The 15,054-nt window shown below is 31.9% G+C and overlaps 1 protein-coding gene across 3 annotated transcripts in view; it reads right to left on the bottom strand.

Moving 5' to 3' along the window:
- Positions 1-494: 494 nt before the first annotated feature.
- Positions 495-15,054, bottom strand: part of LOC110029069 (putative methyltransferase C9orf114) — a 33,535-nt gene continuing 18,975 nt past the window's right edge. For all 3 annotated transcript variants that reach the window (XM_020731185.1, XM_020731186.1, XM_020731187.1), the window contains 6 exons: positions 13,167-13,245; positions 7,838-7,956; positions 7,662-7,741; positions 3,138-3,207; positions 1,127-1,204; positions 495-772 (listed from right to left, as the gene is read on the bottom strand). In XM_020731185.1, coding sequence (XP_020586844.1) covers positions 686-772; positions 1,127-1,204; positions 3,138-3,207; positions 7,662-7,741; positions 7,838-7,956; positions 13,167-13,245 — 513 coding nt within the window. In that variant the 3' untranslated portion in view covers positions 495-685. The remainder of the gene's footprint in view (positions 773-1,126; positions 1,205-3,137; positions 3,208-7,661; positions 7,742-7,837; positions 7,957-13,166; positions 13,246-15,054) is intronic.

Here is a 15,054-nt window from a genome sequence, read left to right as displayed (position 1 = left end):
TATATATATATATATACATATCTATCCTTTTCATTTTTTTTTTCAAGAGGGATATTTGAGAATACTGCACCCATATGTGATATCCATCCCAGTAGAAATCGAACCCAGGTCAGAAGAGTCTTACGACTGACAACGCAGTTGCCTATCAAATTGCTACCCAAGAGCACATATACATATATAAGGGCATTTACATAAATATCACCCTATTGCTAAAATTTACATATCTAACATTTAAACTTTATTTTTTTACATTAATAACAACCAAATCTTTCATATTACATCAAGAATACTAGTATTTTAACTAGGAAAAACAAAAAGGTGAAATGCACATTTCTATGCATAGATAAAGTGCAAAAAATGTAAAAATTAAAGTTCAAATATTACATATGTAAAAACACAGGACTTGGTTGGTATGTATCTAGATCTTGCACACATACTTATTTACAAAATCATTTGAACTTGATCAAATGCCAAAACAAAAAGATTAAAAACAGAAAAATTTAAAAAAGGATAAATTTCCATAAACTGTGACATTCTGTTTTTTTGTTCTGTAGCTCCCAAACATGCACTCAATAACAAAAGCTTTGGTGATCATAGCACCCATTTTTGCTTCATTATGAATGCCAAAAGCTGGCTAGAAAAAACTTCTGAGCAATTTTCAGCCCTATGACATTACAAATTATAATTAAGAGGTATGCCGGGAGGCTTCAAATATTCTACCAGCTCGTATTATAGGTTCTTGAAAGTATTGGAGTGATATAAAAATTGCTTCCTGGAAACAAAATAAAGGAAAAAATGTATGAATAAAGAAGATGGGGGGATTTACATACATACCACAAAATTCCTATGGATTTACATATCTAACACTTAAAACTTTGCTTTTTTTTTTCATTTATACCACAAATCTTTCATATCTCATAAAAATACTACTATTTTAACTTTTAATAAGTGAACTACGCCTTTTCATGCCAAGGTAAGGCAATATACAGGTAAAAACTGAACTTTAGGTGTTAGAGATGTAAATACATAAGAAATGAGTGGTATGTATGTAAATCTTCCAAGAAGATAAAATACCTTCTCTTTTGTTAAGGAAACTTTAGTTCAAAAAATAACAATTTGTCATCACCTCAGTACGAATAGTTCTGCTTCCCTGGTGGGGACAAGTATTTAGATATGAATGAAAAACTTCATTAACACTTTTTCCCTGTCAAGACATTAGTTAAGAAAACAGGTTAGAAAATCATAATATAAATTTGCTATATTCTATCAAGTTTGGATGCAATCAGATGCTATCATCAGTTTTAAACTCCATGAAATTGTCAAAAATAATGAATTTGCTTTCAAGCATAAAAAAGAATGAAAATGAAATTACCACTTTTTAAAATGTGGTTTCTATCCGCAAGAAGATAAATCATATGGACATTTTAGTGGTTTGGACATATAAATAGGTAAAAGTGCAGCATTAAGTTGGCTTAGACAGAACTAGGGGTAAATTAAGCTGAAATGCTCATAGAATAAACCATGTTCCATAATTTCACCTTGGTCTACATTTCTAAATATCCTACAATTATGTTGAGGGAGTACTCATAATGTTCTGCTTCACATTTATCTAAAGCTTTTTCTAGTTATTTTTCTTGTTCGAAGAGCATTAAAAGTTTAATCAGTTGAACTTAGATTTTTTTTTTTTTTTTAATCTTTTACATCAGATTATTCATTCTTAGAAGCTGGGAAGGGTATTATTGGAAAGTAGGCGGTGTAACACTCACCTGCACTTCAAATGCAAGTTCATGCACCCTATATTAATGGCAATTTGGTGACACCGTTAAGTTATTTTTTAAAAAGTTTAGACCAAATGTAGAGTGTGTCCATACATCCTCGATTTGCATGTAATTTATCCTAAGAAAAATGTTTAAAAAGAAATTGAAGAAAAGGAAATAAAAAAGTAAAAAATAACCAGGGAAGAAGTTTTACACAATGGGCTGTAAGCCTTATGTAGCCTTCAACAAAAACAAAGGGGGAAGGGGGATCCATTAAATACCACCACAAATATTAAAAATAAGGTAAATGTCAATGATGAACTTTAATATGGCCAAAAACCAATAAAAAAATAGCAGATGTATTTCAGTATGGAACAAAGGTCCAAGCATGTATTGATTTACTTCAGAATTCAGTCTAGAATAAAATTTCAGTCACAAAAATAATCAATAGCAATAGTACACAATATGCATGTGAAAAATTCCCTTCTTAAATTACAAATTGGCTACAGCTGACCAATATTCATGGGATGAAGTGCAACAATCCAGAAGCTAAAGTTGACCGTAAAATATAATTCACAGTTAAGCGTCTTGTATAAGGCTGCGAGGCTTTATATAAATCAGTCAGATACGGTTGCTACAATGCTAATCAATATCATGAATATTCACCTACGTAGTCCACTTCGTTGACTCTTTTCTATCCTCTCAAAAGTAAAACTGTAAACATCAAAATCAAAAGGAAGTGGTGCATTTGGGGAACATCACAAAGATCCTCTCAAAGCTCAAAGGTGTATTCCTAAGCAACAGCATTTTCTTAAAAAATGAGACGCAAATTTGGCATGGCTGTGTACTAAATTGAGTGAGGCAACGAGCCAAAGCTACAAGCTGATATTCAGAAATTTCTCCAGAATCTAAACTTGTCAGCATGAATTTTCACAATGTCTTGAGGCGTATTCTTAAATCCTTCGCAGGGCATATTCTTAAATCCTTCGCAGGCCATATTCTTAAATCCTTTGCAGCCCAAAGAATATTCAACCAAACTGTGAGGAAAGCTTTAAAAATTTCAAAATTTTGGCAATACAAGCGCCATAATTTTTGTGCTTTTTATTCCATCCTCACATTGTCAAAAAAAGAAGCTTGCAAATAGAGGATTAATGATTAATTATGAATATTGTGCACGATCAAGAATCTGAGATATCATTTAAATAACATCTTGAAGCGTTTCATCTCATAAAAAGGTTTGTTAAAAGCTAAAACACCGTAAAAATGCAAACAAATAAGAAACAGAAGAACCTCAAGAAAACGGATTAAATAGTCCACCTACAAGCAAACAGTTCACAGGTCATGCTATCCCAAACTCTTTTTATTATTATTATTTTTCACCTTTAGATTATTGTCTTCTTCAATGCTCTCCTCAAGACCCCCAAGACCACCAAATGCAATCAAAAGGTGCCTGCAAATTGACAAATTTCAAATGATCAAAGATCAAATAAAGAAAGATGAACTGAATGAGACTACAAGAAACTTTTACCATTCAGGAAAATAAACATCAAATTTCAAGGTTCAAGCTACCAAATCATCTGTTAGCTTTGAATTTCATTTACAACATCACAATAGTGAGAGAAAAGAGACCGTTGGGTTCCTAGACAATATGAATACAAGTATGTAAAAAGAAATGATAGCCATACCACCATACTCTCGAGTTTCTTATTAAGTCCATATCCTAATTCATAATTCCTTACAATATAATCTAAACTTTATTAATCCAAGCTCATCAAGGTTTCATGTTAAGACTTTCTACACATATTAGCAAGCCATTAAGTTAATTAAATGCTAGTTAATTTATGGAACATAATTGAAGTATATAGTAAGGCGTTCCAATATAAAATTTAATCTAGTATAAAAATTTGGTAGTTGCATTTTCAGAACTGGCAACAGAAGACATATTATCAAGTTTTATGAAATACATGTGCATGGTTGCATATATACATACATTCATACATACAATATGTGCAATATGTACAATGCAGGAAAATGCACACGTATACACATGTATGAACTCTCATATAGATAAATATTAAATGCTAAAATCATATATGTTGTCATTAATTGATCCACTAAATGACAAAGTAATGCATACAATTAGAAAAGTTTATCAAATAAAATAGAAACTATTGCAGTGGTGGCAAATATGTTCCCACAAAAATCCAAATTCCATCATCAAACATCAATATCTCATAATAAGATCAAAAATGCTAACAAAATCCAGAACTATATTATGAAGAAAATCCAAATAGAGGAAAGTGATAAAAATGTCAAACATCAGAAGGGTCTATTAACTCATAAAACAGAGAGACACTTGCATGCATCAAGGTATAGCTGTCCTCTAAATAGATGACGCAGACGTCTTTCTGCCTGAACCGGACAAGTGAATTTCAGCAGGGAGACTGGAAGGGTCGACCGGCCCCCCTTTGGGCCTAGGGCTTGCGGCCCAATAGAAATGGGGTCTATCTTATTTGTTGCGCTTTAGGTTATTTTTTGTTCAGTTTTCTGTCAGGATACAAGTACGCATCTCCAGATATTCTCTTCTAGAGTTGTATCTAAGAAAAAGTGGTGCTCCGGTTGTATCTCATTCCGAGTCCGAGGTGGTGACTATCCTCGACTTTACCTCCCTCCGCAACCTCCGCTTCGCTGCCTCTGTCGCCATACCTTCTGCAGACACCCCCGGAGAAAAGTTCTGTGCTGTTCCTGCAGCGACCGTTCCTTACTGCCTCCACTTCTCTCCATCCTTGTTGTTTTCTTGTAGCAAACAAACTTCCAATCAACAAAGCCATCCCTATCCCGTGGAACTTCTACCACCCCAGTCACAAATCTGCCACTCCCTACAGTACACCCAGTTCTCAAGTCCTGTTGCCCTTCTAACCGCAATTCCACTCTCCCTGACTCCCTCCTTGTCAAGAGTCCACCGTAACCCCATCCCCCTCTCCTGCAGCCAGCTGAGGCCCTTACCTTCACTCCTGGCGCACAACCTCAGCCTCTCTGCTTCCTGCTGCCATCCCGCAGCATCCACCCCTATGCTAGCCAACCTTCTTGTCACAGCCAATCTCCCCAGCTGGCTTCCCTTCCACTGCAGTCCACCTTCCAGCATTCTTGCCGCAGATGCTCACCATCCCTCCAGTTAACCGCAGCCACCTAAGGCCCTTCCACCCGCATAACCGCCACCACCCTTTTAGGATACAATCATATTGGTGTTTGAGGCGGGTCTGTGGCTATATCTATTGCTGTTTGAGTGATTGTTTTTCCTTATTTTCAATTTAAATAATAATATTTGATTTCATATAGTTGTTTGGGTTAACTCCGGCATCAATAAGTTTCCGCAAATCAAATATATGCAAAAAGAAAAGAGTTTTGAAAATACAAAGTTAGGAGGAGGTTTTGATGCATATAAAATATATTCAGATTTGACAAGAAACGTTATAGAGTAACAGTCAATCACAAAATATACAGATATCTTCTGAAACTGGAGAAAAAAATTTAGAGCAATTAGAATATATCAAAATTTCTTCTGCCATGAGGATATTAACCAAGTTGTCTGTTCAAAAACAATATCTTACAAACTTTGAATATATATCCAGACAGTATAACTTGCTGCCCACAAATCATCAATAGCATCAATACTGAATCCATAAGAACATCAAATAGTTGAATCAAAGTACACTAAGGACTCTGGGTATCTTTCTTTCATATGCTTATACCACATTGTATGTTTAAGGTATATTGAAGTATTATTTGACTTGCATGGTTCAAGCAGGTTTTAAAACTTGTACTCCTTGCTAGAAAGATTCATACTACTATTAGAAATTTCCTTGAGATTTCACTAATAGAGTATTACAAAAGTTAAAGAAATAAGCCATGAAAATCTTTCATGTTAAATTTTATTTTATATTACATCCTATCCACTAATATTTCTCCTTAAACATTTTAAATATTCCTAACTTCATGCTAATTTTACACTACATCTTATCCATAATCTTTAATTAAAATCATTTAAAATCACAACATCTAAATTACTTGCTCAAGAAAGTACTACCACTTCTTTAGAAGAGGTGACAAGAAATTAGAAAAGGCACACCACATTTATTTATCTTAGCTAAAAAAACCATGTCTTCTTTCATGTCCATTTCTCAATCTTAAGTTGTACTCATCCAATTTTTGCCCGTTGAATTTAATTCAAACAGCATGCCTGCATCCACTACCATTAATATTTTATAATTCCTTCTTTATATCTCCCTCTTAAATTTACCCCCATCATATCACTGGTAAAACATTATTTCTTGCTGTGACAACGTGCAAAAAATGTCATGTTTCTATCACCTACATTCTTCTCCAACTTCCAGAGAGCTGAGGTCTATTTAACATCTAGACCGTTGATTAGGATGTTGAAAAAATGGCTGCAAATGAAACCTTATTCATGGCTCTCAGAACATGGTTGTTATAAGCCTTGTAATAGATGCTCACATATTGAACCATTCTTTTCTGAAAACCTAATCCTCCACTTCTTTGATAAATGAGTTCGTTTCAAATTGCATTGTGACGTACAATACTTTAAACATTGACTATTATATATGCCAACTTTGGCTGAAATAATTTTGTACTGGAAGATAATGTACTTTAACCTAATGTGCAAAAGCCTGCTCATTGTTTTTTTTTCCTTCAATTGTCTCTTCATAAAAGTTTATTTTGTCTCTTCAATTGTCTCAAAAATCTTCGTATGTTATTCGTTCAACATATTCAATGGATAATGTAATATTGAGAGAATTTGTGAGTAATAAACTAAGTAAATAGACTGCAGGCCTAATAAAAAATACTTCTTTTTTGGCAATTTTAAATTTCAAATTTTTTTAAACTTAAATATATGAATTTTGGATAGGCTTTTTTAAAGAGTTAACTTACTTTATTTTACTGCTTGCACTATTCTAATTAGAAATGCGACCATTTGGACTGAAATTTTTGAGTGTTCACATAATGCAAACAAAAAACATATTGGGTCTTACTTCATATTTACGGTCGAGAAATCAAAAATTGTAGTAATTTGGTTGCATTTATATAAAATAAATAAGTTTGATTTTTGCATTTCACAATTTTGAATTGTTACCAACAAACTGCATTGATCTTTAACTAATAGATTTCATTGAAAATAAGTTCCTTCAAGCCTTAAACCATTTTCTGCCTCAACTGCATGATGCAACGCTTCATTCTCAAGGCTTAGTTAAATTCAAGGATTGTGATAAACAGTTTGTGGTTTTGCTTAGACGATTTATTTTATTAATTCAAAAAATTATTTGTGATCATCATCCTTCGTTGTGATTGTGGAGGCATTATAATTGCTTCATTGAAAAAAATGAGTACCATGTAGAAAGAACGAGTTAAGGGATCATGTTCAGATTGATATCATGGGGTTTAATTAGTACTACAACGAGTAAAATGCTTTTTAGCATTAGATAACTTAAACTAATGTGGCTCCATAATACAGTCAGTTGTAACAAGGTTGGATATAGTACTCAGATGCTATGATTTACCGCTTATAATGCACCAAACCTTAAACCCATCTGTTTCAGAGAAAGGTAGTCGTGACAAAAGAAATTAATTTGTGAAACAGAATTAAAGTTTAACTTCAAGTGGATTGTGAAACAGCTTGGATAACAAAGACGTGAATGATTACAATGGAGTCAATTGGCTTATGTCTAGTAAGATCATTCCAAAAAAATTGTTTTACTGGAATCATAAAAGGACTGCCAAGTTTTGGACCATAATTACAGCTGAAAGATGATTAGAAGAAACAGATGATCAACAAAAGGACTGGCTACAAAAAAATGATGAAATAAAAGCTTGCGTAAGAATTATTACTGAAAATTAGGTAAGCTAAGCTCTGATGATTTGATAACTGCACCATGCTCAGAAGTTCCAACAATATAATCATAGCTTTCCTGAGAAAGACAATATTAATATTTCTAGAATATTAAAAAGATAATCCCAAGTTCTTATCTTGAAAATTCTATGTCAATAAAAAGAATTCCACCAACCTTGTGCAGGCAGTTCTTGAAAACTGAACTGAAGTTTGGGGCATACCGAACCTTATAGCCCCAATAAATTCCCATTTCTTCCCGTGGAGTATTTTCTCCAACAACCTTCTTCAAACTATCTAGACAAAAAGAGGAAGAACATTGTTACATCAGAAATACCAACTATATTTTAAGATGATTTCAGCGCACAGAGCTAATTTTTACAACAATGAGTGGGGACCTCATTTGATAAACATGTACCAACCAAGCAAACCTAGCATGTGTTGGAAACTAGGCATAACTCCTTTAACTTTGATACGAAACCCCAATTATATTAACGGCAACGCAGCCTAAACTTAAATATAAAATTTGATGTAAGATGGTCTACGTCCCTTACTCCTTCAAAAATCACCATCATCATCATTAAAGCATTGATGCAACAATCTATGGCCAACTTTATAAAGCTCCACTTTCTATTTGCTCCTATTGACAGCAGCCTTGCATATTATTCACAAAAATTTGAGACAGCTTCTTCAAACCATGTCATCTTTTACCTTTAGTCTATCATTTCTTCTTTATAATACCCCAATAATAATTTTATTTACATTTCTAATAGGCACATTTTGTATCATACATGTCCAAAGTACCCGTTTAATTTCAATTATGTTATATTCAATAAATGCCACTCAAATCATTTCTCTAATGCAAACTCATTAATTTAATCTTTCTAATTTGCCACAAATCAATCTTAAAATTCTCATTTTTGTAAATTTAACTTAGTTAACTTCTTTATGGCTCAACACTCTGTGACAAACAACATTGTTGGCCTAATAATAGTTTCATAAAATTTACCTTTTAATCTCCATAAAGTATTATTGGATGATACTCCCTAGAAATTTTTTTTAACTTTAAACATAGAAACTTAACTCTATCAAGTCAATAAAGAGAAAAACATTGTGTTTCTTGCAAGACATCGATGAATCATATCAGATGGGCCTATCATGCCGATATATAAAATATCTCTAACGTCTTCCATAAATAGAACACAATATTATCATTTGCAATAACTTCAAGAACAAGCTAATTATATGTCAGATAAGATGTTGAATGTGAATTTACAAGGGCATTGAAAAAATCTAAAATAACCCGTAATATTGGTACTAGATTTATGAATTAAAGTTAAATCAGTTACAACAAAGAAAACTGATATAAGTGTTTCCCACGATTTATATTTTATAAGCAGTTATCTCAATGCATTGGACAAACTTATATGACCACTTCTTTCTTGTAATTAAAGGTTTTTTAGGAAACTTTACAGAGCTCAAGTCATACCTACTATTTTATCATCTAATTTAACTTTATAGTGGTCAAAACCAACAATTATTTTTTTCTGAATCTCTTCATACAAATAAAATGAAATTACGTAACATCCTATTTATATGAAATAAATAATGAAAATGCTAAAATTCCAAAACGAGTCCTAACAAATACAAAAAGAGACAAATAACTCCTAGATGATCACATGATAAAAGAAATTGAAAATAAGTAACCCTCACAAATATGATATGCATATATGGATTTAGAAACTCTTCAAAAAGGCCAACACAAAAGGCTTAAATATTAATGGAGATAATTTATTAACTTCAAAAATTCGTCCAACTAGATGAAAATCTAAACTTCAATTTTTTTCCTCATAGCCATGTTTAACAAATTGTTTAAAACATTGATGAAATTTAGCTTTCTCCACAAGTCCCTCTCTACGAGTATTGAGATCAAGGCACAAGGAAAAAAAACAAAATCATTTTTAATTTGATTAGTAGAATTAAATTTGTTAGAATTTTCATCAAGAGTTAAATCAATTTATCCAATTCATTTATCTTTAATAAGCACGAGCTATTCACTATCACATTGAGATCGTTTTTCATTTTTTCGATTGGCTCATGAACTATTAAAGGCATTCAACTTTGCATTTAGAAATTAATTAAATTTCATCTAGAAGCCCATCTCCATACTCATGTTAAAGATTAAATCAAAATTCTATTTAAGGTTTAAAGTCAATTATTATCTCAGATTAACTTCAGCTTAAAACTCAGATTCTAGTTCTCGTTCAAATATAAGAGCAATTTAATTTTCAAGAGTAAACTCAATTTCTCTTAGAGGTCCATTTGAATTAAGTTTAATGGCAAACTCAAATTCAGATTCAAATATGAACTCACACTTATACTCAGTTCAAAACTTAAGTTCTAACTCTTGTTCAAGTTCAGCTTCATAACCATATTCTAGCATAAACACAAATTCATCAAAAATCAAATATAGACTCATTTTGTAATGGTAAATCTTCTTCTTCATTTAATACATCATCAAAAGAATATTTCCTATTGCGTGCTAGAAAATCCTAGTGGCAGAGAAATCTTATTGTTTAGCACAACATAATTTTCCAACACATACACGTATAAACATGTAGAAGATAACCAAATTTTTTTTTATGTGAAAAAACTCTGGATAGGTAAAAAATCACGAGGTTTAGCCCAGTCAAAGTAATCCACTATGAAATTGAAAGAGCATAGGTGCACTTTTTTCTAAATTAGAGAAGATAAAATTAAACAAATTGAAGATCATAACTTTATAATAATGATTTGTCTATAAGAGTCATAATTGAGCTTCAATAATTGTAACCGGTGACTACAATAATAGTAGTTAACTACAAAAAGTTATAATTGGTGGCTACAACAACCATAGTTAGCTATAACAATGGTTGATGGTGGTCGACGGCAACCTTTGCTAGTTGATGGCAATCTCTAATGATCAATGGAGATATCTGGTGATCAACAACAAACTCTTGTGGTCAAATGCGATCTCAAGTGACCGACGATAACTGTCGAAATTTCAATGGTTAAGCTCCTTAACGACCTTAGAATAGAATGATTTTGGGCTCACTAGATTTCTCTATAAGCATGCCAAATTTTGAGATCAAAATATTTTACTATGCTTCAAGTGTTTGATATGAACTTATTTGGACTCGGATTGTATCACCTCTGAGTCATTGATTTACCTTATTATGACACTTAATTTGACTATAAACTTGTTGAAATTGGAGCATGGATGATCTTGAATTTGAATTTATAATTTTCTTGCTCAAAATGCGTCAAGACCCGTACATGATGATAAAAATTTAATGATAACACAATTTATATGCGTCAATTCATTGATAAGGTTAGATTCAATTATGCAAATTGAATTACACTTTATTGACATATGCTTGCCAAATTTTTGAAAAAAAAAGAAGAAGCTTTTGTCTAAATTTTAACTTTATTTTATGATTGATAAGCAAATTTTAAATTTACATCATTGTAATAACATTCTTGAGAAGTGAAAACAACACTTTCGCTTTTGAAGCTTTAATTATATATGTAGCAATTTTAACAAAGTACTCGAATACATCTCAACACTCAATGATACAATTAAAGCCAAAATAGCGCTTTTTTTGTAGATCGTAACATCATTCATTCTTAATCTCATGTAAAATGATTAATGAAATAAATAATTGTAATTTAATATCTAGGCAATATTTTTAACTAAAAAACTCATAAATTTGTTATAATATATTTATCGGGGTCTCTAGTACTAATGTATTCAAGTAGTATATTTATATACTCATATATAATTCTACAACTTTATGATTTAGGTCTACTCGTATGAGTTTCAGTTCACTTGCAATACTATATCAATACAATTTAGCATATATCCCACTAGTTTAGATTTTAGTATGCTGAAAACTTTTTAAAGTAAAACAAATGGTACTCCATAAATAAAAATTCCAAAGTATCAATCAAATATAGGAAGTCCACTAGAATATACCTCTCATCGAATATAAGTTTGTAATTTTAATCATCTTGATAGTTATATTGTATTGTTTAGAATCATGATTTACTTGATTTGTTTACACGTTGCATCTTTAATTAATTTTTTACTTGCTCAATTATCACATCCCACAATTAGTTGAAATGAAGTTAAAATTATAACATATAATACCAATTCTGATGGAAAATATTTTAGGGTTTAAAGTTCACTAATGCTAACCAAAAATGATAATTCGAGTATTCCATTTTTTTCAATTTTAGTAAAAGATTATTCACATTGATTAAAAATTAGAAAACACTATCAATTTTAAAAAATAATCAAATGATAAATTAAGAATCGCCAAATTTTCAAATTCCATAAGAAATTGGAGAACCAATATAAATTCTACGCAGAACTAAATTCAAATAAAAAAGGAAACTGGCAAGCATTAAACTTTAAAAAACCTCAATCATGTACAATAATCAATCGCTAAACAATATATAAGAAAAAAATAATGATAAAAATCATCACAAGTAAGATTCAAACCTCATGTCAGCACAAAAAGATTCACCCTCTTAAAGTAATCATCAATAATTGTGAAGCTCGCATAATCCGCTTCAAAAGCACAGAAAAAATGAGACAAATTCATTTTTATATTTTTTCACTATTTAATGTACAATACATTTGCATGCACCAGGGACCTATTTATAACCCAAAAAAGACCCAAAATATGTAATTTCATATAATCCTCCAAGATGCCGGCTATTATTACAAGTTTTAATTCAACATGCTTTAATTTCAACATGTTTACAGTCTTAGTTTCAAAAAGCAAAAAGCAAACTGCCAACTTTGAACATTCATTCCGACAATTCTGGCATAGCCTAATTTTTCTCAGCTACAGTAAAATACTAGAATAAAGAAATAAGTGAACCCGCTACAATACCCCAAGTTCGAAAGGAGGAAGCAAAGAATTCTACAGTGTCCACATATGGGAAAAACAAAAACAGTTTACTAAAGCTACAGCTACATGAAAAATGGAAGCGCGGCAGAATGGAAAAAGAAAACGAATAGGTAAACACATGAAACACCTATGGGAAATTCCAGACTCAACATGGTGTTTTGTAACCAAAATAGTAGATTTCCAAATCGGTAGATGTACAAAAAAAAAAAAAAAAAAAAAAAAAAAACTGAATTTGTGCTAAAGCACTGAATTAGAAATGGTTAATGTAAGAAATCCAAGAGTTGAATTAAAATAACTCATAACAGTAAACCAAACATAAAAAGAGAATCAAATTAACCTCAAAAGAGAAAATCCAGCTCAAAATCATAATGCTAATCTTGATGTTTATTTTCTGCTTTTCTATAGGTTATACACTTAGATTTCCATCAAATATATAAGTGAAAAATAAAGCCTTAGGATGACATGGAAACAGTCTGCAAGATACACTGAGTTAAATGGTTGACTCGTAATTTAAAAAAAAAAATAGTTGCCTTGAGCAATGGTTTCTACCTGTTTCAAAGTTCCGGTCAGCTCCCATTGCAACAGTCACTCTTAATCCTGGCTTGAGAACTTGCTCAAGCTTGACATTCTGCATAATCACATTTCAAAATATAAATTATTATCATAAAAGATCTTGGTTAAATACACAAATTCTATAATTGAAAGAACAAAAAAATGACATAAATAAACTAAATGGATTTCAGTCTGGATATTTACTATAGCATATATTTCATTGCAGAAAATACATTAATAAAAACCGATGTGTTATGATTTATTTATTAAAAATTCAAAAGGTTTACAGCTTCTAATAAATAATCATTGCAAGAAGCTACAAGAGTTGAGATAGGTCAAGACAGATTCACCAGGAGTTTAATTCTAAGATAATGAACTAGCAAGGTGAACAGTATAAATAATCTTTTTATTACCAACTATGAAGATAAATGAACTTTCAAATATTCAATTATTTAATTGATCTTCCTGACTGACGGAAATGATGTATAATTTGAGGATTCTCACCAGTAATCCAGTATATGTAAACAATAAAATCAATTAAAAATGCCACAAAATGTCTTTGTTTAGCTTGAAGAAGCAATGCTCAATAGAAGAAAAACCATTAACAGAGAAGTTTCCCATTGATATGACTCTCAAATGGAATGCCTCCAATTCCACTGAAAAACAGTAATTGAAGAACAAAATGTACATTAACATCATTCCATTATCCACATTGATCTAAGGATTGGGTTACTCCATGCATTATATAACATTTATATAAATCAGCCCTGTTAAAAACCAACCACGCATCATTATTTGGATGGGCTTGGCCATAAACTACTTTTCCGAAGGCTACCATATCCAATTCAAAGTAGAGATAATACCAAAACAGGATAGATAGACCTCCAGCACAACATTGGAGATTCCATTTCAGAACAAAATGAATAAAAGAAAAAATATAAAAACAGCAAGGAAAAGTGGGTAGCACCTAAAGTGTATAATCAATTTGCGGCTGAAGGTTCAGCACCAGAGCCTTGGCAATGATGAGCTGACAAGCAACTTAAAGATTATTTAATTTATCTGAGATTTTCAACACCGTGTGAATGCCTTTCCTACTCAGACAACAGCATTTAACTACTAAAACTCATTTCATCTGAAATAAGTACAGATATCCAGTTAGACTGCATTCATCCAAGGATTTGAGCTATAGATATATGAGGGATTCGTGCAACAAAGGGGAAGAGTCGGAGTGAGAGAGTCAAAGCAAGCGGGGAAACAATGAGGGATTCGTGTGACTAATAAAGAAGTACGCTAGAGGAAGAGTGAGTCATACTCACGCAAGTAAGATAGGAGGGCAAAGAGTAGGAGGTGAAGCGATTGATAGAGCCCGCATGGAATGAAGACGATGCAAATAGGTGCAGTGTACGAAGCTGAGAGTCGCGAACGACAAGAGAAGCAAATTCAAGCAACCGACGCATGAGCAGTTCGCGTTAGAGGGAGCAAAATAGGAAATCAAGTCGAGCATGAGTAGCAACTACACTATTGTGTGAGGTGAGAGTCCCTGAACAAACAAGCTCATGCGGTTGCCACCTCGAGTAGGTTCATACCAAAGTGGTGATCGAACTTGAAACCAGGGAAACAACATAACTGCGACCGCTAGAGAAGGATTGAGCCATGCATATGAGCAAAAACAAGGAGTTGAATCGATTGAAGAGCTAGCGTTCCAAGTGCTAGACAAAAATTTTAAAGGTAAATTTTATTTAACTTATAAATTATAGATATAAATGAAACAAAGAATAAGAATATTTTGATATAAATCAGAAAAAAATATTCTTTATAAAATAAAAACAATATGATGAATATTTTATAAGTAAATACTAAAAAAATCAATTAATTAATAGAATAT

The sequence above is a fragment of the Phalaenopsis equestris genome, unplaced genomic scaffold (genome assembly GCF_001263595.1).
Source record: "Phalaenopsis equestris unplaced genomic scaffold, ASM126359v1 Scaffold000545, whole genome shotgun sequence".
NCBI classification, from domain to species: domain Eukaryota; kingdom Viridiplantae; phylum Streptophyta; class Magnoliopsida; order Asparagales; family Orchidaceae; genus Phalaenopsis; species Phalaenopsis equestris.
Note: the sequence above shows the minus strand (reverse complement) of the source record. Positions and strands in the feature narration are given on the sequence as shown.